Genomic DNA, 17,020 nt, shown 5'->3' with positions numbered 1-17,020 from the left:
ACATTTGTTTTGAAGAGAGTTTGCAGAGAAGATGCAGAGTCTCTTTTTGATAAAGTCAAGAATTGTGCTTCCCAGTACTTTCCACTGCATTATCAAGTTGAGTAAACATGCCGTACTCACTGACGTGATGTTTAAAATTCTTTCATCTATAAATTAAAGATATGAGCTAGAGGAATAACAAAGTTTAAACTTAATGAGAGATTGTGAAGAAGATGGAGAAATCAAAAAGGACAGACAGCGAGAAGGACAAAAAAAAGAGAGAGAGCAGACTACAACTAGCTCTTTGATCCAGAAAAAAATAAAAACAAAAATAAAAACAAAACATAAGTGGTTAAAAAATTTCCTTTAGTGAACGACAGAGTCAGCACAATTTTCCTTTATAGGATGCGAGTTATTATATGATAAATTTTACATTTTCAAAATTAATAAACAGGCAAAACATTAAATAGAGAAACATTGTCTGAAGCACTGACAATTTTATTTAAAAATTTTCAAGTACAGTACAGTTTCAAGCAAGTTTTAGCACTTCTTGCACCATTACTCCAACTCCATCAAATATTTCATGTAAAGGGGCTTTGCACATGAAAGCACAGGTTGTAATGATCTTATTTTTTTCATCAACGTGAGCTTCATTGACGTTCTTGCAGATATGCTTACATCCCAGTTCTTCTATTGAAGATGCAGTTGAGCAATCAGGAAACCTTAATAATAAAGAGAGAAGCATTCATTCTGTTCTAGGCACACTGAAACACTAATGCTATAAACATCCCAAAGGAGAAGTTATGAAATATTGACAGTAAGGGGGCGAGAGAGAATGATTAAAACAGAATGCCTAATTTATAAAGATTAATCAATTAATAAATCAACAGTTTTGTTCTGTGTTTCATGCAAATATTCCTGTAAATACAGCATAACTTGTAATTGTCTCCCACCTACAACATATAAACTGCTGTATGTAAAAGAAAAACATCTGTAAATGATCTATGCTCTACATTTAGTTTACGGAGGTTAGGTTTAGCAGGCTTAACACTATGTAGGCATTCCTAGAAAATGCTATTGCTATGAAACCACTTGAATATTTAGATTTTGCAGAATAAAAGTGACATCCACTGGTGCACTTAAAAAATACATGTAGACTGAAATTATACTTTCAATTTTGAATAAAGGGTAAATAGGCATGGTTTAAATAAAAAATGTGGCAGTCAGCATGGATGAATTGGAGAAAAATTACTGGAAAAGCACAATTTATATTTTTTCTGTGTGTTTAACATGATTACAAATGTTTGCAATAGGATTTTATGTAGGACACCAACGTTTCTCTGACAATGTACACTCCTATTCACTGTACTCTGCCTTTGTTTAATCTTATGATGTTGGAGGAAGGAGCAGAACTTCTGTTATAACATTTAAAGTGTGTACTTTTATAAGGGGACTTTACTCCTTTTCTATGTTAAAAAGCATGTTATGTGAAACAGCATGTTATGTTACTCGGCTACTGAAAATTGTACCTTGTTTATTGATGCTTTTGTGTTTGTCAAAGAATTACCTAAATATCTTCGATAATTACTTTAAGTAAAAAGTGTAACAAGCTTTACTATATTGTAAGTCTAAACTATTGCTGTGTTCATGTTTGTTGACAGGAGAAAACGGTTTTAAATCAAATGTATAATGCAGAACTAATACAATAATGTATATAAAGGTTTTATAATCTGTTTGTAAGTAATACAAGCATGTCATATTATTAGCTCCCATTTATGATGTAAGAAGTGTGAGCTAAAGCAGCCTATTATGGAAACATGGTTTTAGTTTTATGAACTTCAGATAATGGCAAGGAGCTTTATAGCAGGGGTGACCAACACTGGTCCTGGAGGACCACCGTGGCTGCAGGTTTTCATTTTAATCCTTTTCTTAATTAGTGACCCGTTTTTTACTGCTAATTAACGTCTTTTGTATTAATCTGAATTGACTTGCTCTTGAAGGCTCAGACCACTTAATTGTTTCTTTTTCCTATATTAGCAGCCAAACAATAATGAGATACAAAATGAGCCAAAACAACTGGTGTCCATCATACAATATCTGAAAATAAAGAAAGATGAAGGTCTCAGAAATGTTGATCTGCTCAGGTCCCCAAAACAGTCCTCTTAGAAACATAAAATCAACAATTTCAGAAATGTCTGCTAATGCACAATGAGAGCAGCAACAAGCCATGGAATTAAAAAACAAGTTTAATTAATGACAAGAATCAGCACCTCATTACACAACTGCTTGGAGTGAAGTTGGTTGGAGTTTGAGGCCCTGACTTAGATGAACTTCTGTTGGCTCACTCACTTCTGGTTTCATTTCTGTTTGGGTGCCACTTAAGGAAAGAAATGAAGCAATTCTGAGGAACGGTGAAGAAATTAGGGGGAACAAAGCTTAAAGAAGCAATTCAATTAAAATGAATTCACAAGAAGTTAATTACCACAAACAGGTCACTCGTTTTAAAAAAAAAAAAAAAAAAAAAAAAAAAAAAAAAAAAAAGTTTGAAAGAAAACCTGCAGCCACGGTGGTCCTCCAGGGCCACAGCTGGCAACCCATGCTTTATAGCAGGGGTCCTCACCTCAATCACAGTCCAGGTTTCTGTTCTAACCCGGTTGCTTAATTAGAAAGAAATTCTTGCCAATAATTTAATTTCATGGCTTGTTAGTGCTTTAACTCTGCCATGCCAGGTAATTCTCATATCCTAGATTTTTTTCACCCCTTTCTAAGAATATCATCCAAAAGTCTACAATGGAGGAGTAATTCTCAGTCCTTCACATTTTTCTCTTCACTTTCCTTCCAAGTGTTTAATTAAAACCAATGGTGTATTCACAGGTGTAAATGGTAACAAGCTAAATGGAGAAATACTGGTCTCTTTTGTCATTTGCATCTCATTGCTAATTAGGAGCAATTAAAAACCAAGCATGCAACTGTTTAAGACTAAAATAAGCAATAAAAGGATTCAAAATCTTAACGAGCGAGACAACTAAAGTGAAGCAGAAGTGTTATTTCAGCAATAAGTGCTTCTTATTAAGCAACTGGGTTGGAATAAAAACCTGTAGCCACTGTGGCCCTCCAGGACCGTGATTGAGGACCTCTGCTTTACTGGATCAGTGAAAGAGTTGATCAGAGATAAATGAAGACAGAAAAAGTAGGGGGAGAGGGGAAAAAAAATGAGAATGCTTTGAGTTATTATTGAAGTTTTCAAGTAACTACAAGGCAAGGAACACCATCTGCTGATCTTCACCTACTTACTGAAGAACAAGACAATCCAGGTGTAATGAGTAACCACTATATTTGCTTTTGATTATGGCACTCTTTGTGAATGATGCTTAAAATATTTAAAAAAAAAAAAAAAAAAAACTTATGAAAGCCTGCTTTCCTGTCTGCAAGTTTATTCCATTTTACTGCAAAGGACTAGGAACCAAGTTTCTTTCTCATCTAAGTAAATCAAGGATGAGGGAGAGAGAACACTCCGAATAGGAAGGCTACAGTGATAGTCATATTTGAGTGAAGTCTGAAGAAACTGCTTACAGTGGACCACCATCCCAGGTTCATGAGCACTGCAACAGTGAACTGTATATTCGTAAAATTTAAGAACTGGCAAATATATATATATATATATATATATATATATATATATATATATATATATATATAAAAAGAACACATAACAGGTACTATGGGAATTTATATTTTAAAGGACAAGTGTCCCCAAAATCTTTTCCACAATAAAACAAATGAAAACTATAAACTAAAATTAAATTTCTCATTTGAATATTTAGCCAAAAGCTCTCAATGCTGTTTCATAGAAAACTTGGACTGGCTAGTAAATTGACAACACTATGATGAAACCAATCAGCTGTGAATTACAGTTTGCAGAGTCTCCCTGTTATATGAGGAAATATATAATGATACAGAGATGAAGTGCTACCATTAAAAAAATACCATAATTAGTCAGTTTAACAGCTGCGCATATGTCTGCCCATCCATTTTCTTATTCCACTTATAGAGTTTGAGGTTACAAAGAATTGGTGCATATCCATGCAGTAATGAATACAGGAGAAAAACCAATCTTGGACTGGGAGCCACTCCATTGCAGGTCACACTTGTACACACATCTACATTTGATCATACAGGGACATTTTAGAGTCATCAATTAACCTAACCTGTACATGTTTGAATCTACAGGGAAAACCAATATAAATGCTGAGAGAATAAAAAAAAAAAACAAAACAAAAAAAACCTTCATATAGGCAGTGCCAGCTACAATTGTAGCAAGCAAAAAGTCAAGTGATATCTCTGCAGCTGCCATTAGTCTATACCTGTGATAAAAAAGTTGCCCTGTATATTTGTACAAAAGTGTACACACTAGTCAGACATTTGTCCGACTAAACTTACAATGCTGTTAAAAGCACAAAGAATGCCAGTCTGATGATGAGATATCTAACAGCAGTGCAGAATCATAATGTGCACAATTGTGGGACTGATACTACTTTCTTTACCACTAAAACCAGAGCCCAGATGAGTGTTCATTAGTAGAACTAAAATGTAACAAAGCACAGTGAAATCACATAAGTTTCACGTCACTCTTTAATTACTAGCACATTACTGGAATTCAAGCCAATTCTGGTACCTTTCCAAGTACCTTAGAATACTTAATACTGAAATAATGGAATGATCTTCAAACTTCATGGATTTCACAAAAGCAAACTGAAAGCAGAGACAGGAGTAACAAAGGAAGGAAAGAAATGGAAAATTAAAATATCAATAGTTTAAAATTTTTAAATATTTTAAATATTTTTTTTTTTTTTTGGTAGTGCGTTGAAAAAGAATTTGTCCCCCAACACTTTTTTTCCTACAAATGATTGTTACAATCTGGGATATTGATCAATTTGATTGGGAATTTTATTTGCAAATAGGACACTTTTAAAGTGTTGCCCCATAAAGAAAAACAATTATAAGCCAATAAGAAATTACACTTTAAAACCTGAAATGTCAACCACATATGCCATCCCATTTTACAGGGAGTATGTTGTTAATCTGGCTGATGTGCAGTGTTTGATTTCTACCACACATTCCGCATAGTGTTCAAGCCAAAAAGTTCCACTTTAGTCTCTTCAGTCTACAAGACTTTCCACAACATCTTTGCAGTTTATTTCAGCTGATGTTTTACAGATTCTTTACAGGCAAGTACTTGGGCAGTGTAGCTATAGTCTACTACTTTTTTCACTTCTGCATGATGGACTGAGCTCCATTGATCCCCTTGCCAGATTTATTCTTTTCAATAATTGTATCCCTCCTCTTTGCTTTCATGGGAAATCTGTATCATGTTGTTGGACCTCAGTGAGAGAGATGGGATTTCTTTACAAATCAATCAAGAACAGGTGATCCACCAATTTCTTGCACAAGCAACAACCATCAATAAATTCAATACATTAAGGTCAAACATTGCATATATTTACAAAGGGCAGGAGTAGTTTTTAAATGTGACAATTTAGATTTTTTTTTTCATTTTTTACCAAGTTGTTGAAAGATTTAGGGTTTGTTTCTTTTGATCAGGTGTGATGGTACACTGTTTCATAGATGAGATGGAGAAAATGTAAATACATTGTAAGTAATGTAAAAATTATTTTGGGACCGGAATAATTTTCAAGGCACTGTAACTACAAATATGGAGATTTTAATAAGCTGGGTAAAGATTTCAGAGGAGGTTTTATAATGAATATGATTATAATAGTCACAAGTATGAAATTTTTATTAAGAGGTCATTTGTGCCCCTACCAACTGAAATTAACAGGCAATTTATACCTAAATAGTAAGGTGGTATCAAGTTGATGTTAACTCAAGACTGCTATATGGATGGTTGCCCTGAAAAGCGTCCCGTCTTCTGTCAGCCAGCTAAGACTTTATAATGGGGCATCTGTGGCTGTAGTAACTGTGTCGAACCACTTACTCTTTTGTGTTGACCTTCGACTTTGCTGAGCATGTTTTTTTCCTAGTGCCTGGTCTGTCGGCATGATGTATCCGAAGTAAGAGTTTCGGTTATCATTTGAGCTTCCAGTGACATCTTTGGTTTGTTCTGCTGCAATACCCACACATTTGTTTTCTGGGCCTTCCAGGATTCTTTGCCAGCACTGCAGTTTAAAGGCCTCAATTTTCTTTCTGTCCACCTTCTTCACCCTCCAACTCTCATATCCATATGATGTGACTAAGAATAGAATGACTTGTACGAGTCAGACTTTTTTCAGCATAGAGTCACTTCCCTGCACTTGAATGTTGTCCAAGCTGTTCATGGCAGTTTTGCCCAGAGCAATTAATCCTAGGAAGTCTTGGCTAATTGTCCCTTCATTATTGATCATTGATCTGACTAGGCTAAAATTATATACAGGTAGTCCCCTGGTTACGGACATCCGACCTATGACTTACGAACGAGGCCGCAGCTGTGACGCATGCGCCTCATTAACTGCCGCTCCGTCATCTTTGGCACGGAGGACGCTGCAAGTAGTGGCTGGAGGGGTGTGATTTTTGCTGCTCGCACAGTATAGTGTCCCTCAGGCAGCTCCCGGCGGCAAGCGAATGGTGACCCATGGTCCATAGTTACTGGGGCCTCAGCTATCGCTCGTGTGCAGGACTGAGGCTTAATGGGGCGGTTCGCTGTCCACCCACTACGCCGCCGCAGCTACTGCTCTTGACTGGATGGAGCGGTGTAGGGCGTTTCACTGTCCTCCCACTACACACGGCTCCCCCCCTAATCGTTTTCGGTGGGCGGCTGGTAATGCTGCAAGCGGTGACCCGGTTGTGGCTGAACGGGCCGGCGGGGGGTAGCATTGTTGTGTGCTTCGGGTGGCTGCCTGTTGAATGGGGGCGGTGGTGGGCAATTTACTACACACCTTTGGCCGCACCCTGTTCGCGCTCGGTGGGCGGATGCAGGCTGCATACTGTAGAGGAGGTGACTGTGTGGTGGGTGGGTGGTGAACCGCCCCTCGCTACTCCCATTCATTCTCAATAGCAAGCCTGCTTGTACTGTTACGTGCATAGCAGGAAGTTGTCTCTTGTCAGTACAACAGACCTGCTGACGAGGGATGCCTGCCTACTGTGATAGCTGTACAGTGCTGTGCAGAAGAGCTCATCTTAACATTTTGTCTTCACCCTTCAAGAATGTCTCTGAAACACAATAATTAATATAACAATTAATATAATAATTAATATATCTTGCGTACTGAGATGTTCCAGAGTCACAGTTGAGAAACACTTTTTTTTAATGTCTTTTAAGCACAGGGGAAAAAATGAAGATGTGAAACATCTGTATAATGTAATAAGCCGCCATGAAAAGTAACATTGCAACAATGCTATCCACGACCCGATCTCTGTAAACAGAAGTGATAAGAAAATCGAGCCCGGTGTATTCTTTAACTGCCTTGTGGCGCTGTAGTAGTGCTGATGCTTTGCAGTAAGGAGACTGTGGAAGATTGTGGTTTCGCTTCCCGTTTCCTCCCTGTGTGGATAGCGCTTTGAATACTGAGAACACCGCTACATTAATGTAACGAAGTATTAACAGGAAATTGCCTTCGTGTAATAGTAAAAGGCAAATTATCCGCGACAAACAAACTGTTTTACACGCTGCATACCAACCCGCAGCACAGTATACGCTGCATAATCACGCTGCTTTTTAAATGTGTTTTAAGCAGAGGGAAAACAATGAACATTTGCAAAATCCATAACGCTGCTTTCAGTAAGTACAATGCACACGCATGTAATTTGTCGGCCACTTTTTGCCAGCCGTCTTTTCTGGTTTGGGTTGCTTTTGCAGTGTTACCGCTTGTGCATATTAAATCTTGAAATCCTTTGAGTAACTAACATCCACCCACCCACACACACAGCTTGTGTGGAAAAAATGCGCCCATACTTTCAGAATTTTGTTGCAGCCTATAGTGGAGTCAGGCACAGAGAAGGTCAGCTGCTGAGAGCGCGTCTCGACTGTTGCAGGGCCTTCATCGGTGAAGCAGATGAGACGCTAATGAAACAGAGGCACTGGGCTTATTGGTTTTTAAACACTGCTTCCTTCATTGTGTTTTAACCTCAGTTTTAAAGGATTGTTTTAAGGATCGTGCGTCGTAACCGAAAAGTCAATGTGGCTCAGAGCTGCATGCGGACTGTAGCACAGACAAACAGAAATGACGGCGTGTTTTCCGAGGCGTCGCGTCCGAGTTGGTGGGCGTGGCTCTGCGAGTTTTCGTCGTATCCAATGGTCTTAGAGTTGGTGGGCGCGGCTCCTTCCTGCGTGCTTTCATGGGTGTGGGCGTGGCTCCTTCCTGCGTGCTTTCATGGGTGTCGTGCCGCTCTGGCGGTGGCTTAGAGAGTTATATATATATATATATATATATATAGATACTTTGAAACCAAGGGGAAATTAAAAATTTTACAAAAGCTTCCGTAAATAAATACATTTTTAAAAATCAACAACCCCATGCCCCAAACACATATAAAAATGTCTGGCTTGGATAATGGAGCTGTGCTGCAAGTTATCCTGTAGCCATGAAGAAATAATATCCAGCATCCTGACAGCACTGGTAAAAGCAACATACATTATTGGCCACATAAAAAATTAAAAGAATTGCAATGTGAAGAGATTAACTGACTTCAAGGTGAATTTAAGAAAGAGTCCTGCATAGTGACCAAAGGTTGAACTGAAGTGGGACTGAGTTTGGAGAAGTGTCATGCACAAGAAACTAAGGGGATTTGGAGGCCGCCTTTGGTTGCAGATTTTCATTTTGGCCACTTTCTTAATTAGTGACCTTTTTACTGCTCTTAATGTAGCTTACTTCTTTTGTCTTAATTTTAAATGACTAGATTATTTAGATTCAGAACGTTTTGCTGCTTCATTTTTCTTTATTGATAACTGCTAGGTTAGCTGCTAGGTTAGTCTACAGATGTCTAGCTACAATGCAACCTTTTTCAGAAAAGTATTTGCAAAGAACAATGTGAAGCTCTGAAGAAATATTGGTCTACACTGGTCCACAAAACATTTGGATGGTGTGCTTCCCAAAAAAAAAAACATTTTGGAAATGTCTGATATGGCAGAATGAGAGTGCCAACAAGCAGTACAATTAAATAAATTGTTTCATGAGCCAAAGAATTAATTTCTATTTAAAAAATTGGCCAGAATAAAAATGGTGTTCCTCCAGGAAATGAGTTTGAGTTCACTTAGTTAAATGTTGATCATCTCAGTATTGTTTGGTTGCGGATAAAGCAAAAATGAAGTAATTAAGGGTTATAAATCTTAAAAAGCAGACTAGTTAAAATAGTTGTGCTCCATCAGCTGCAGTACTAATATAGAAAGTGCCCGGAATTATTTAAAGAATTAAAGCAAAATTTTGCAGAAAGGGAGCACAGGCACCTGTGTCTACCAAAGCAATCAAGGAGGTATTATATTTATTAATAAAGTTCTCTTTTTTTTTTTTGCCCGTTGACTTACTGTGAATGTTGTTTATGTGGCGATGTTGGCAAATTTTAATAAAACACTACAGTTTCTCTTTGCTTGAACGTTAGTGCTCGCAGAGGCACTGGACTTTAGTAGTGCAGATGTAAATACAGTAAATCTTAAGTACATGCAGCATATAATGGACTTGCATATCTAAGCAATTTAAAACTCATTTTGCTCTGATGCAGTGACTGTTCTCTTCAGATCCACCACACTTTCAAATCATAACGGATTCCTAACAGAACATCGTAGCTAACCTTAGCTAGCCTGTTAGTTACATAAATTAGACCATTCATAAACAGTCATTGGAGATATTAACCATTGGTAACTGTATGCGAACCTGATGCTTGTTCAATTGCTGCCATAGCTGGGGCAGTTTTTAAATTTTTTTTTATTATTTTTTTAAAGGTTGTTTGTTTTTATTACCTTTCACAAACTCCTCAACAACACTGTTGCTTCTGTGAAGAAAAACTTGTTAAACTTAGCGATACAGTTATGATATTTTATAAGCATACATTTATATTTTATGCCAATCTAACATCTATTTTTAAGTGTTTTGGTGGATTGACCCATTAAATAATCATGTGGTGTTGTGCTGACGGTGGTGTATTTTACTTTATGTTTGTAGCATTAGCCAGTCAAAACAATGAAAGTGTTTTATAGAGTGAAGACATGTGGGAAAGATAAGTTGTAGAAAAAGAAAAAACATGGCATTAGATGGATTTGGAATGTCAAAGCTGAGTTTGAATATGGTGTATGATAATGACGCTCATATGTGCTAAATAATTACAAATAATAACCCGATATTTTCGGGCATGATCTTGTCCCTGGCCTAGTGTTTTAATAAGCAAAATTGTTTAATTTGGGGGGTGTCCCCCCCCCCAATTATTTCCAGTGTTGTTCATGGTTTACCAGATTAACCTTACCACGTGTACATATATAATTTACTTTTTTATATGGTATTTAAAATGTAATAAAACTATCACAGTAATGTTTAGATTGCATCTGTGCTGCCTAAATCAGCAAATACTGAGATTCTGTATTCTTTCATTACATAAACTGATTTACAAAAACCTAGGTTTGTTATTTGTTGATGTGAAAGTCATGAGAGTTACATCAATATACCGGTATACTGCACAGAAAACATTTAGCTAGTTAAATTATACTAACTGAAAAGTAAAGTTGAATGAATCAGTCTAATTTAATTAAACTTTAAATATTATAAATAAAAATATAAAAAATATTTTAAAATATAGTATCAAATTGCCTTTTACATTTCTTCTATATGCATTACTTTCATTACTTCATTCCACTAATACGAAAGTTCCATATGATTACAGAAAGCAAAAGAAGGCCTGTTTGATTTGAAAACTGTTTCGCCAAGGCTTGTGCATCTTTCACATCTGTATGGCTAATGCTACAGAACAAACATATTTGGGAAGACAGAAATTGAGCGAGGTTTACAAAAGATGATGTCTGTAAGATCAACAAATGCTTTTGGATGTACTGATTTTACATTGAGGTTTCCAGTTACTACTCAAAATGTACTAAAGCATTATTAGGAAACAACAGTTGAAAGTTATTTCCAAGCAGAAAAGGAAAGAAGGTTAAAGACACGTTTTAGCTGTAGAGCCTTTATTGCCTCTGTGATCATGTAGAAGGTTATATAAATTATACCGCAAAAATATAAACACTGTTAACATTATGTGAAAATTACAATTGTAACAGTTTAAGGATCCACACTGAACAATTTTAAGGTATCTGTGTTAAAAATCTAAACCCATGGGAGACACTTTAGTGTTTATTTGGGCAAACTCTCACAAAATTTAAAGATGTGTACCTAAACAGTTGGAGTGCCTCACTTAATCTGAGCAACACAGTCCTACTGCGTGCTTGTTGGCTTAGTTAAGCCGAGTTTTAACTTCAGTTCTACCAAACACGCTTTTCTTTGGAATTCTAGCTTGAAGCTGTTCTGCTAGTTTAAAAAAACAATAAAGAAATAAGGGAGTAAAAGAAGCAAGGCAAAAATGTAAGAAAATAAACAATGTAGAAAAATAAATTCAATAATTTTGTTCCTAGAGAATTAAAATCTATTTACACAAATGTCTTGCAGCTTGTCTCTGCAAATACTCCACTATCTTCAATTTCTTCTTCCTTTAATAAGTCTTACATATTGATAGATTTATTATTCTAATTCAAAAATGTTACCTTTGCATGATATCTGTAATAAGAATTTAAAATATTTTCCAAATATATATGAAGAAAAGGAAACTTCAGAGTGGGAATGATCCAACATGCACTAAATGTTGGACTTTTCAGAATAAGGTATTTCCAAAATATTGAGCCAAATTATTATGGTGGAAGTGTTCTGTGTAAATAATTATCTTTCCTTCCAGTAAAATGTGGCATATTTTTGCTGGAGGTGAAAATGTATATTGCTATCAAGATTGTGAAAATAATATATAGACCAGAATGAATATAAAGGAGAAAAAAGTTAAATGATAAAATACAGCAGTATTATCCTCCACTCTTTACTATTCTTTCAGTAAACTGTTAAGTAACCTTTATGACAGTATCGTTACAGCTCATTCTCATGGAATAACATATGCAAACATCTGTTTTGATTTGCTTGCCATTACTAACATTGTGCTTGGCTCAAACACATGCAGTGGGAAAGCAGTATCTGCTTCATGCAGCTTCCACTGTTTTCAACATTTTTAAATTCCATTCTTCTAATAGAATAACCCCACTCCTCAGAATTTTTACCTGCCATCTGAATTTGTATCATGGCCAACAGTCACTTCACATCCAGGAAAAACTTTGGCAGCAAGCACAGGAGAGATGCAACATAAACCAATGGGCTTTTTTGCATTATGGAACGCCAGCAGTGTTGACTTGACTAGGTCATTTACAGTGCATTTGTTTCCATCAACTGCCCAGGAACATAGGTTCTTTGCTACTCCAAATCCACCTGCAATGCAAAAAAGAGATACCACAGTTGAAGATTCTTGCTAATCTGCCATAGTGACAGCGCGGACATAGTTTAGGCATCGGTGAAAAACACAACTTTTTTTTATATACAAGTAAAACGGATTATAGTATTTTTAATCACATTCATTATCAGCTTATGCTTCAATATAATCTGTGTTTCATTCAACAAAAGAAAAATGATTTAGCTTGATGTATTCTCTAGAAATGCTTCTGCCTTGATCCAGCCTGGCCACATAAAAAAACAAGCTGCACTATATCAAACATTCCCAAGATGCTCCCAATTTGCAGTCCAACTCAGTCAAGAGAAACAAATACAATAACCTGTAGTTTAAAAAAAATGTTTAATTAAACAACCTCCTAATTCAAAACACAATATCAGCAATAAGAGTGAACATCTCCATTTGCAATTATTAGTGCAAGAACTTTTTTTTTTTTTTGCTCTAATGTGTTTGAAAAATGGAGACACTTCTCTATAAAGTTTTTTTTCTTTTAACACAGAAACTGAAAAAATGTCAGTCCATACATTTTTACTGCCACAGCTGAGCTTAAATCATACTGGGGGCTTTAACCTACAGAAAAAGTATATTTAATGGTATAACATTTAAGCTGAACTTCCTGCAAAGTATTTTGGAACTCATTAACAGCTGAAGGTATCTAATAACTAACTGATCAGTTTTTGATTAACCTTAATCTACTATATGATAACAACTTTAGTACTTTTAGAAAATCTCAGTGTTTACCCATTAAATAGCTCAGCCACATTTGGTGGAGCAGAGTAGACAGTTGGACAGATGTAGAAAATCTAAACATTTTCTCATTCTCCAAGTATCAAAGTCTTGTCATATTTTACAGTACATACAATAGCATATAATTTTCCTTCCTTAAGTCATGCCATATTGTAAAGTAAAAAGAAAGCTGGCTGACTGCTATCTGCACACATTTGCCTTAACATGTCAAAGAATAAAGACCTACTGACTCCATCCATTCACGGGCTGAAGTCCATCTCAACAAGCATTAAGGAGTAAGGAAAGTACAATCTCTAGACAGGGCACACCCACTCTCATTCAAACACACACCACACAAACTAGGGGCAATTTAGCATTGCCAGTCTACCTAATAAATGCATATCTTTGGACTGTGGAGTGAAAACGGAGCCCCAGGAGAAAACCCATGTAGATGCTTGGAGGACATGCAAACTCCATGCAGGGAAGACCTGGGACATGAACCCTGGTCTCCCCACTGTGAAGCAGCACCACTACCTCTGCACCACTGTGCTTTCCTGTAAAACAAAACACTAAACATTGCTTTCACTCACTCATCACAAAATAAATTTAACTTCCTTGGCATTAACCCTGAGCCTGCCTTGGGCTTGGGATTTATGCAAATACAGTTAAGCATGAGTGTCACTCTGAGAGAGCTGCATTGTTTGAATGTACAGTATTAAGACTGAACAGCAGTAGGGACAGTATTCTGCTGCCATCTAGTAGATAAAATAACATTGTGCTGCAAATATCATGACTATTTCTGTGTTTTGCCATTCTAAGGTAACTCATCAATATTCACGAGACGGTAGACTCTTCAACCAAAACACACAATAGACTGTCAAAAAAAAAAAATGTAAAGCCAGTTTTAGAGCAAAATGAAACCATACCATTATAGTGATGACAATGTTAATTGGTCATCAGATGTTGACACAGATAGTGAAGCTGGTGCATATGCTGTACATTTTTGTAAATGTTAACGCTAAAGAAGCTAAGCGTATTCTTTAAAACACAAAAAGAACAAAAAAATGGGAACAGTAGCACCCATTTGAGTGACTGCATACCTGGAAAAATAATGGCATCCAACTCGTTCACCTGCAGCTCTGCCAAGTCGTGGATATTACCTCTTGCCAGCCTGGCACTTTCCACCATCACATTTCTCTGTTCTTCTGTGGGATTGCCTTTGACATGGTCAATCACATGCATCTGATCAATATTGGGAGCAAATATGCTCACCTATAAGAAAAAAAATTAATTCACTGTCTTCAAAACTCAAACTTACAGTTAAGTCCTTAAGGATTTGGAAAGTGACACAATTTTCACAATTTAAACAAAGCAAGCATTATGTGATTGAAGTGTAGACGTTGAGCTTTAATTTAAGGGGTTTACCCAAAATACTGTATGACAGCCATTTTTCTGCATAGCCCCTCCCTTCCAGGGGCTCAAAAGTATACGGACATTTGACTGTTTTTCCCTAGTCAGGTGGGAACAGTTCCCTCATTATTTCATTAAATTATTAAGCTGGTAAAAGGTCTGGAGTTGATTCCAAGTATGAACTCTCAATATGAGGTCCAAAGAGCTGTCCATGTAAGTAAAAACAGTCCATCATTTGGCTGTGAAAGCAAAACCTAACCTTCAGAGAGATAGCAGAAATACAAAGAGTGGTTAAATCAACCATTTGGTACATTCATAAAGAGAACCTATACACTGGTGAGTTCAGCAACACCAGAAAGTTTGGAAAACCACAGAAGACAACGCTGCTGTATGACTGCAGAATTCTGTCCTTCGTGAAGAACTCCCCTTCACAGCATTTAGGCAAACCAAAAAACACTCTCTGGGAGGTAGACCTATCATTGCCAAAGTCTAAAATCAAGAGCAGACAGAGACAGAGGGTTTACCACAAGTATTGGAAGGACAGATTGGACTTTGCCAGAAAACATTTTTAATAAGCCTGTCCAGTTCTGAAACAAATTTCTTTGGACAAAGGAAACTAAGATCAATATAACTCAGAATGCTGGAAAGAGAAGAGTATTGAGAAGAGAGGAAAAGGCTCATGATCCGATAGATACCATATCATCTGTGAAACAAGGTGGAGACAGTTTTATGGCACAATCATGTATGGCTGTGAATAAAAGTCAGTCACTGGTGTTTATTGATGATATGACTGCTGGCAGAAGAAGCAGAATGAATTCTGAAGTGCAGAGGGCTATACTATCAGATTCAGGAGAATGCTGCAAAACTGACAGGACACAGGACATATGGACAATTAGCCAAAACATACTCTGACAGCAAACCAAATGCTTTTCAAGGCAAAGAAGTGGAATATTCTTCAACGGCCAAGTCAATCAACTGACCTCAACCCAACTGGACATGCATTACTCCTGCCGAAGACAACAATGATAGCAGAAAGGCCAAGCAGCACCTAAAGACAGCTGCAGTAAAGGCCTGGAAACGCATCACTAGGGTGGAAACCCAGCACATACAGAAGGCCATGGGTTCCAGACTTCAACCAAATATTTTAAATGATCATTACATTTACGATTATGTTAGTTTGTCCAAATACTTTTGAGCCCCTTAAAATAGGGGGCTCATTCCTAAAGTGCTCATACAATATTTTAGGTAAACGCCGTAAGTTAAAGCTAAAATTATATATTTCAATCACATAATGATTGCTTATTTTCAAATGCATTGTGGTGTACAGAGCCAAAATTATGAAAATTGTGTCTCTGTCCAAATACTTATGGACCAAACTGTATATTTGGTAGAGTACTGTATATTCTAAATTTTACAGAAAGTCTTGTACATCAGTTTCTGTAGTGAAATGCTGATATTATCTTAAATACTGCATGCAAACAACAAAAACTTTGTCAAAAAAAAAAAAAAAATTGGCCCAACTGGTCTTTATGAGATCAGCTCGAGGAAGTATAAGATAAAGTTCCTTTTACAAACATTTTTGGTAAAACTACTGTATTTTTTAGGATGTGTTAAATCGGATACTTTCAAGTGCATTGTGTCCGATATTATAAACAAGTATCCATTTAGTAATTAAAGAAACCAGTATTTATTATCCTATTGGAAAATGTTGGCCAGTTTACATCAATTCAGTCCCCTATCCATCAGTTAATGCTAAATGGGATAGACGACATGGAAACAATACATTTTGCCAGAAAGACTCCACTGCAAGTGAATAACAACCTCCAGCACATCGACTAAATAAACAAACCATAAACTTATGTGGCTGGAAAAACCTTCACACTGCTATCCCCAAGATGATCCAGGATATAATTTACCGGCATGTCCAACTTTAATGAGTTAACTATTGCATTTTACTTAGAATTAAAACTTACATTGTAAAGTTTCCTGCACATTCAAAGTATCTACATCTTAACAGCATATTTTTAACACTGACATACTAAGAGATATAACTGTATAAAGACACGTATACCATAAAAACCTTGCGTTGTGATATAAATAGCGCTCAGTTTTCTGGCTTTCCCCTTATTAGTACCGACGAACAAGGGCAGCGGGTCATCACAAAATTCCCTTTACCTCGGCTCCGCTCCTGCTCAGGTGAACCAGCACTGCAGATGCCTCGTGAATTTCACTACCGTCGAACACTCCGCAGCCAGCCAACACCACAGCTACGCGTTTCACCATTTTACAAAAGGAAAACACCGTGTAAGAAGAAGATAAAAAGCGCAGCAGAAAGCAGGACAGACTAGCGCTTTAAACTGAAGAGAGAAGGAAGTAAGCGAATAGCGCGCAT

At 36.8% G+C, this 17,020-nt stretch overlaps 1 protein-coding gene across 1 annotated transcript; it reads right to left on the bottom strand.

Moving 5' to 3' along the window:
- Positions 1-456: 456 nt before the first annotated feature.
- On the bottom strand, positions 457-17,002 carry zgc:162944 (uncharacterized protein LOC569993 homolog). Its single transcript, XM_028799591.2, has 4 exons — positions 16,804-17,002; positions 14,319-14,490; positions 12,269-12,473; positions 457-701 (listed from the first exon to the last, which is right to left on the bottom strand). Exons 1-4 carry the CDS (start codon positions 16,909-16,911, stop codon positions 509-511), a joined length of 678 nt encoding a protein of 225 aa, XP_028655424.1. The 5' UTR covers positions 16,912-17,002; the 3' UTR covers positions 457-508.
- Between the last annotated feature and the right edge of the window lie 18 nt (positions 17,003-17,020).

This window comes from Erpetoichthys calabaricus, chromosome 4, assembly GCF_900747795.2.
Source record: "Erpetoichthys calabaricus chromosome 4, fErpCal1.3, whole genome shotgun sequence".
In the NCBI taxonomy this organism is placed as follows: domain Eukaryota; kingdom Metazoa; phylum Chordata; class Cladistia; order Polypteriformes; family Polypteridae; genus Erpetoichthys; species Erpetoichthys calabaricus.
The sequence above is the reverse complement of the archived record's forward strand: the minus strand, read 5'-3'. Positions and strand labels throughout refer to the sequence as shown.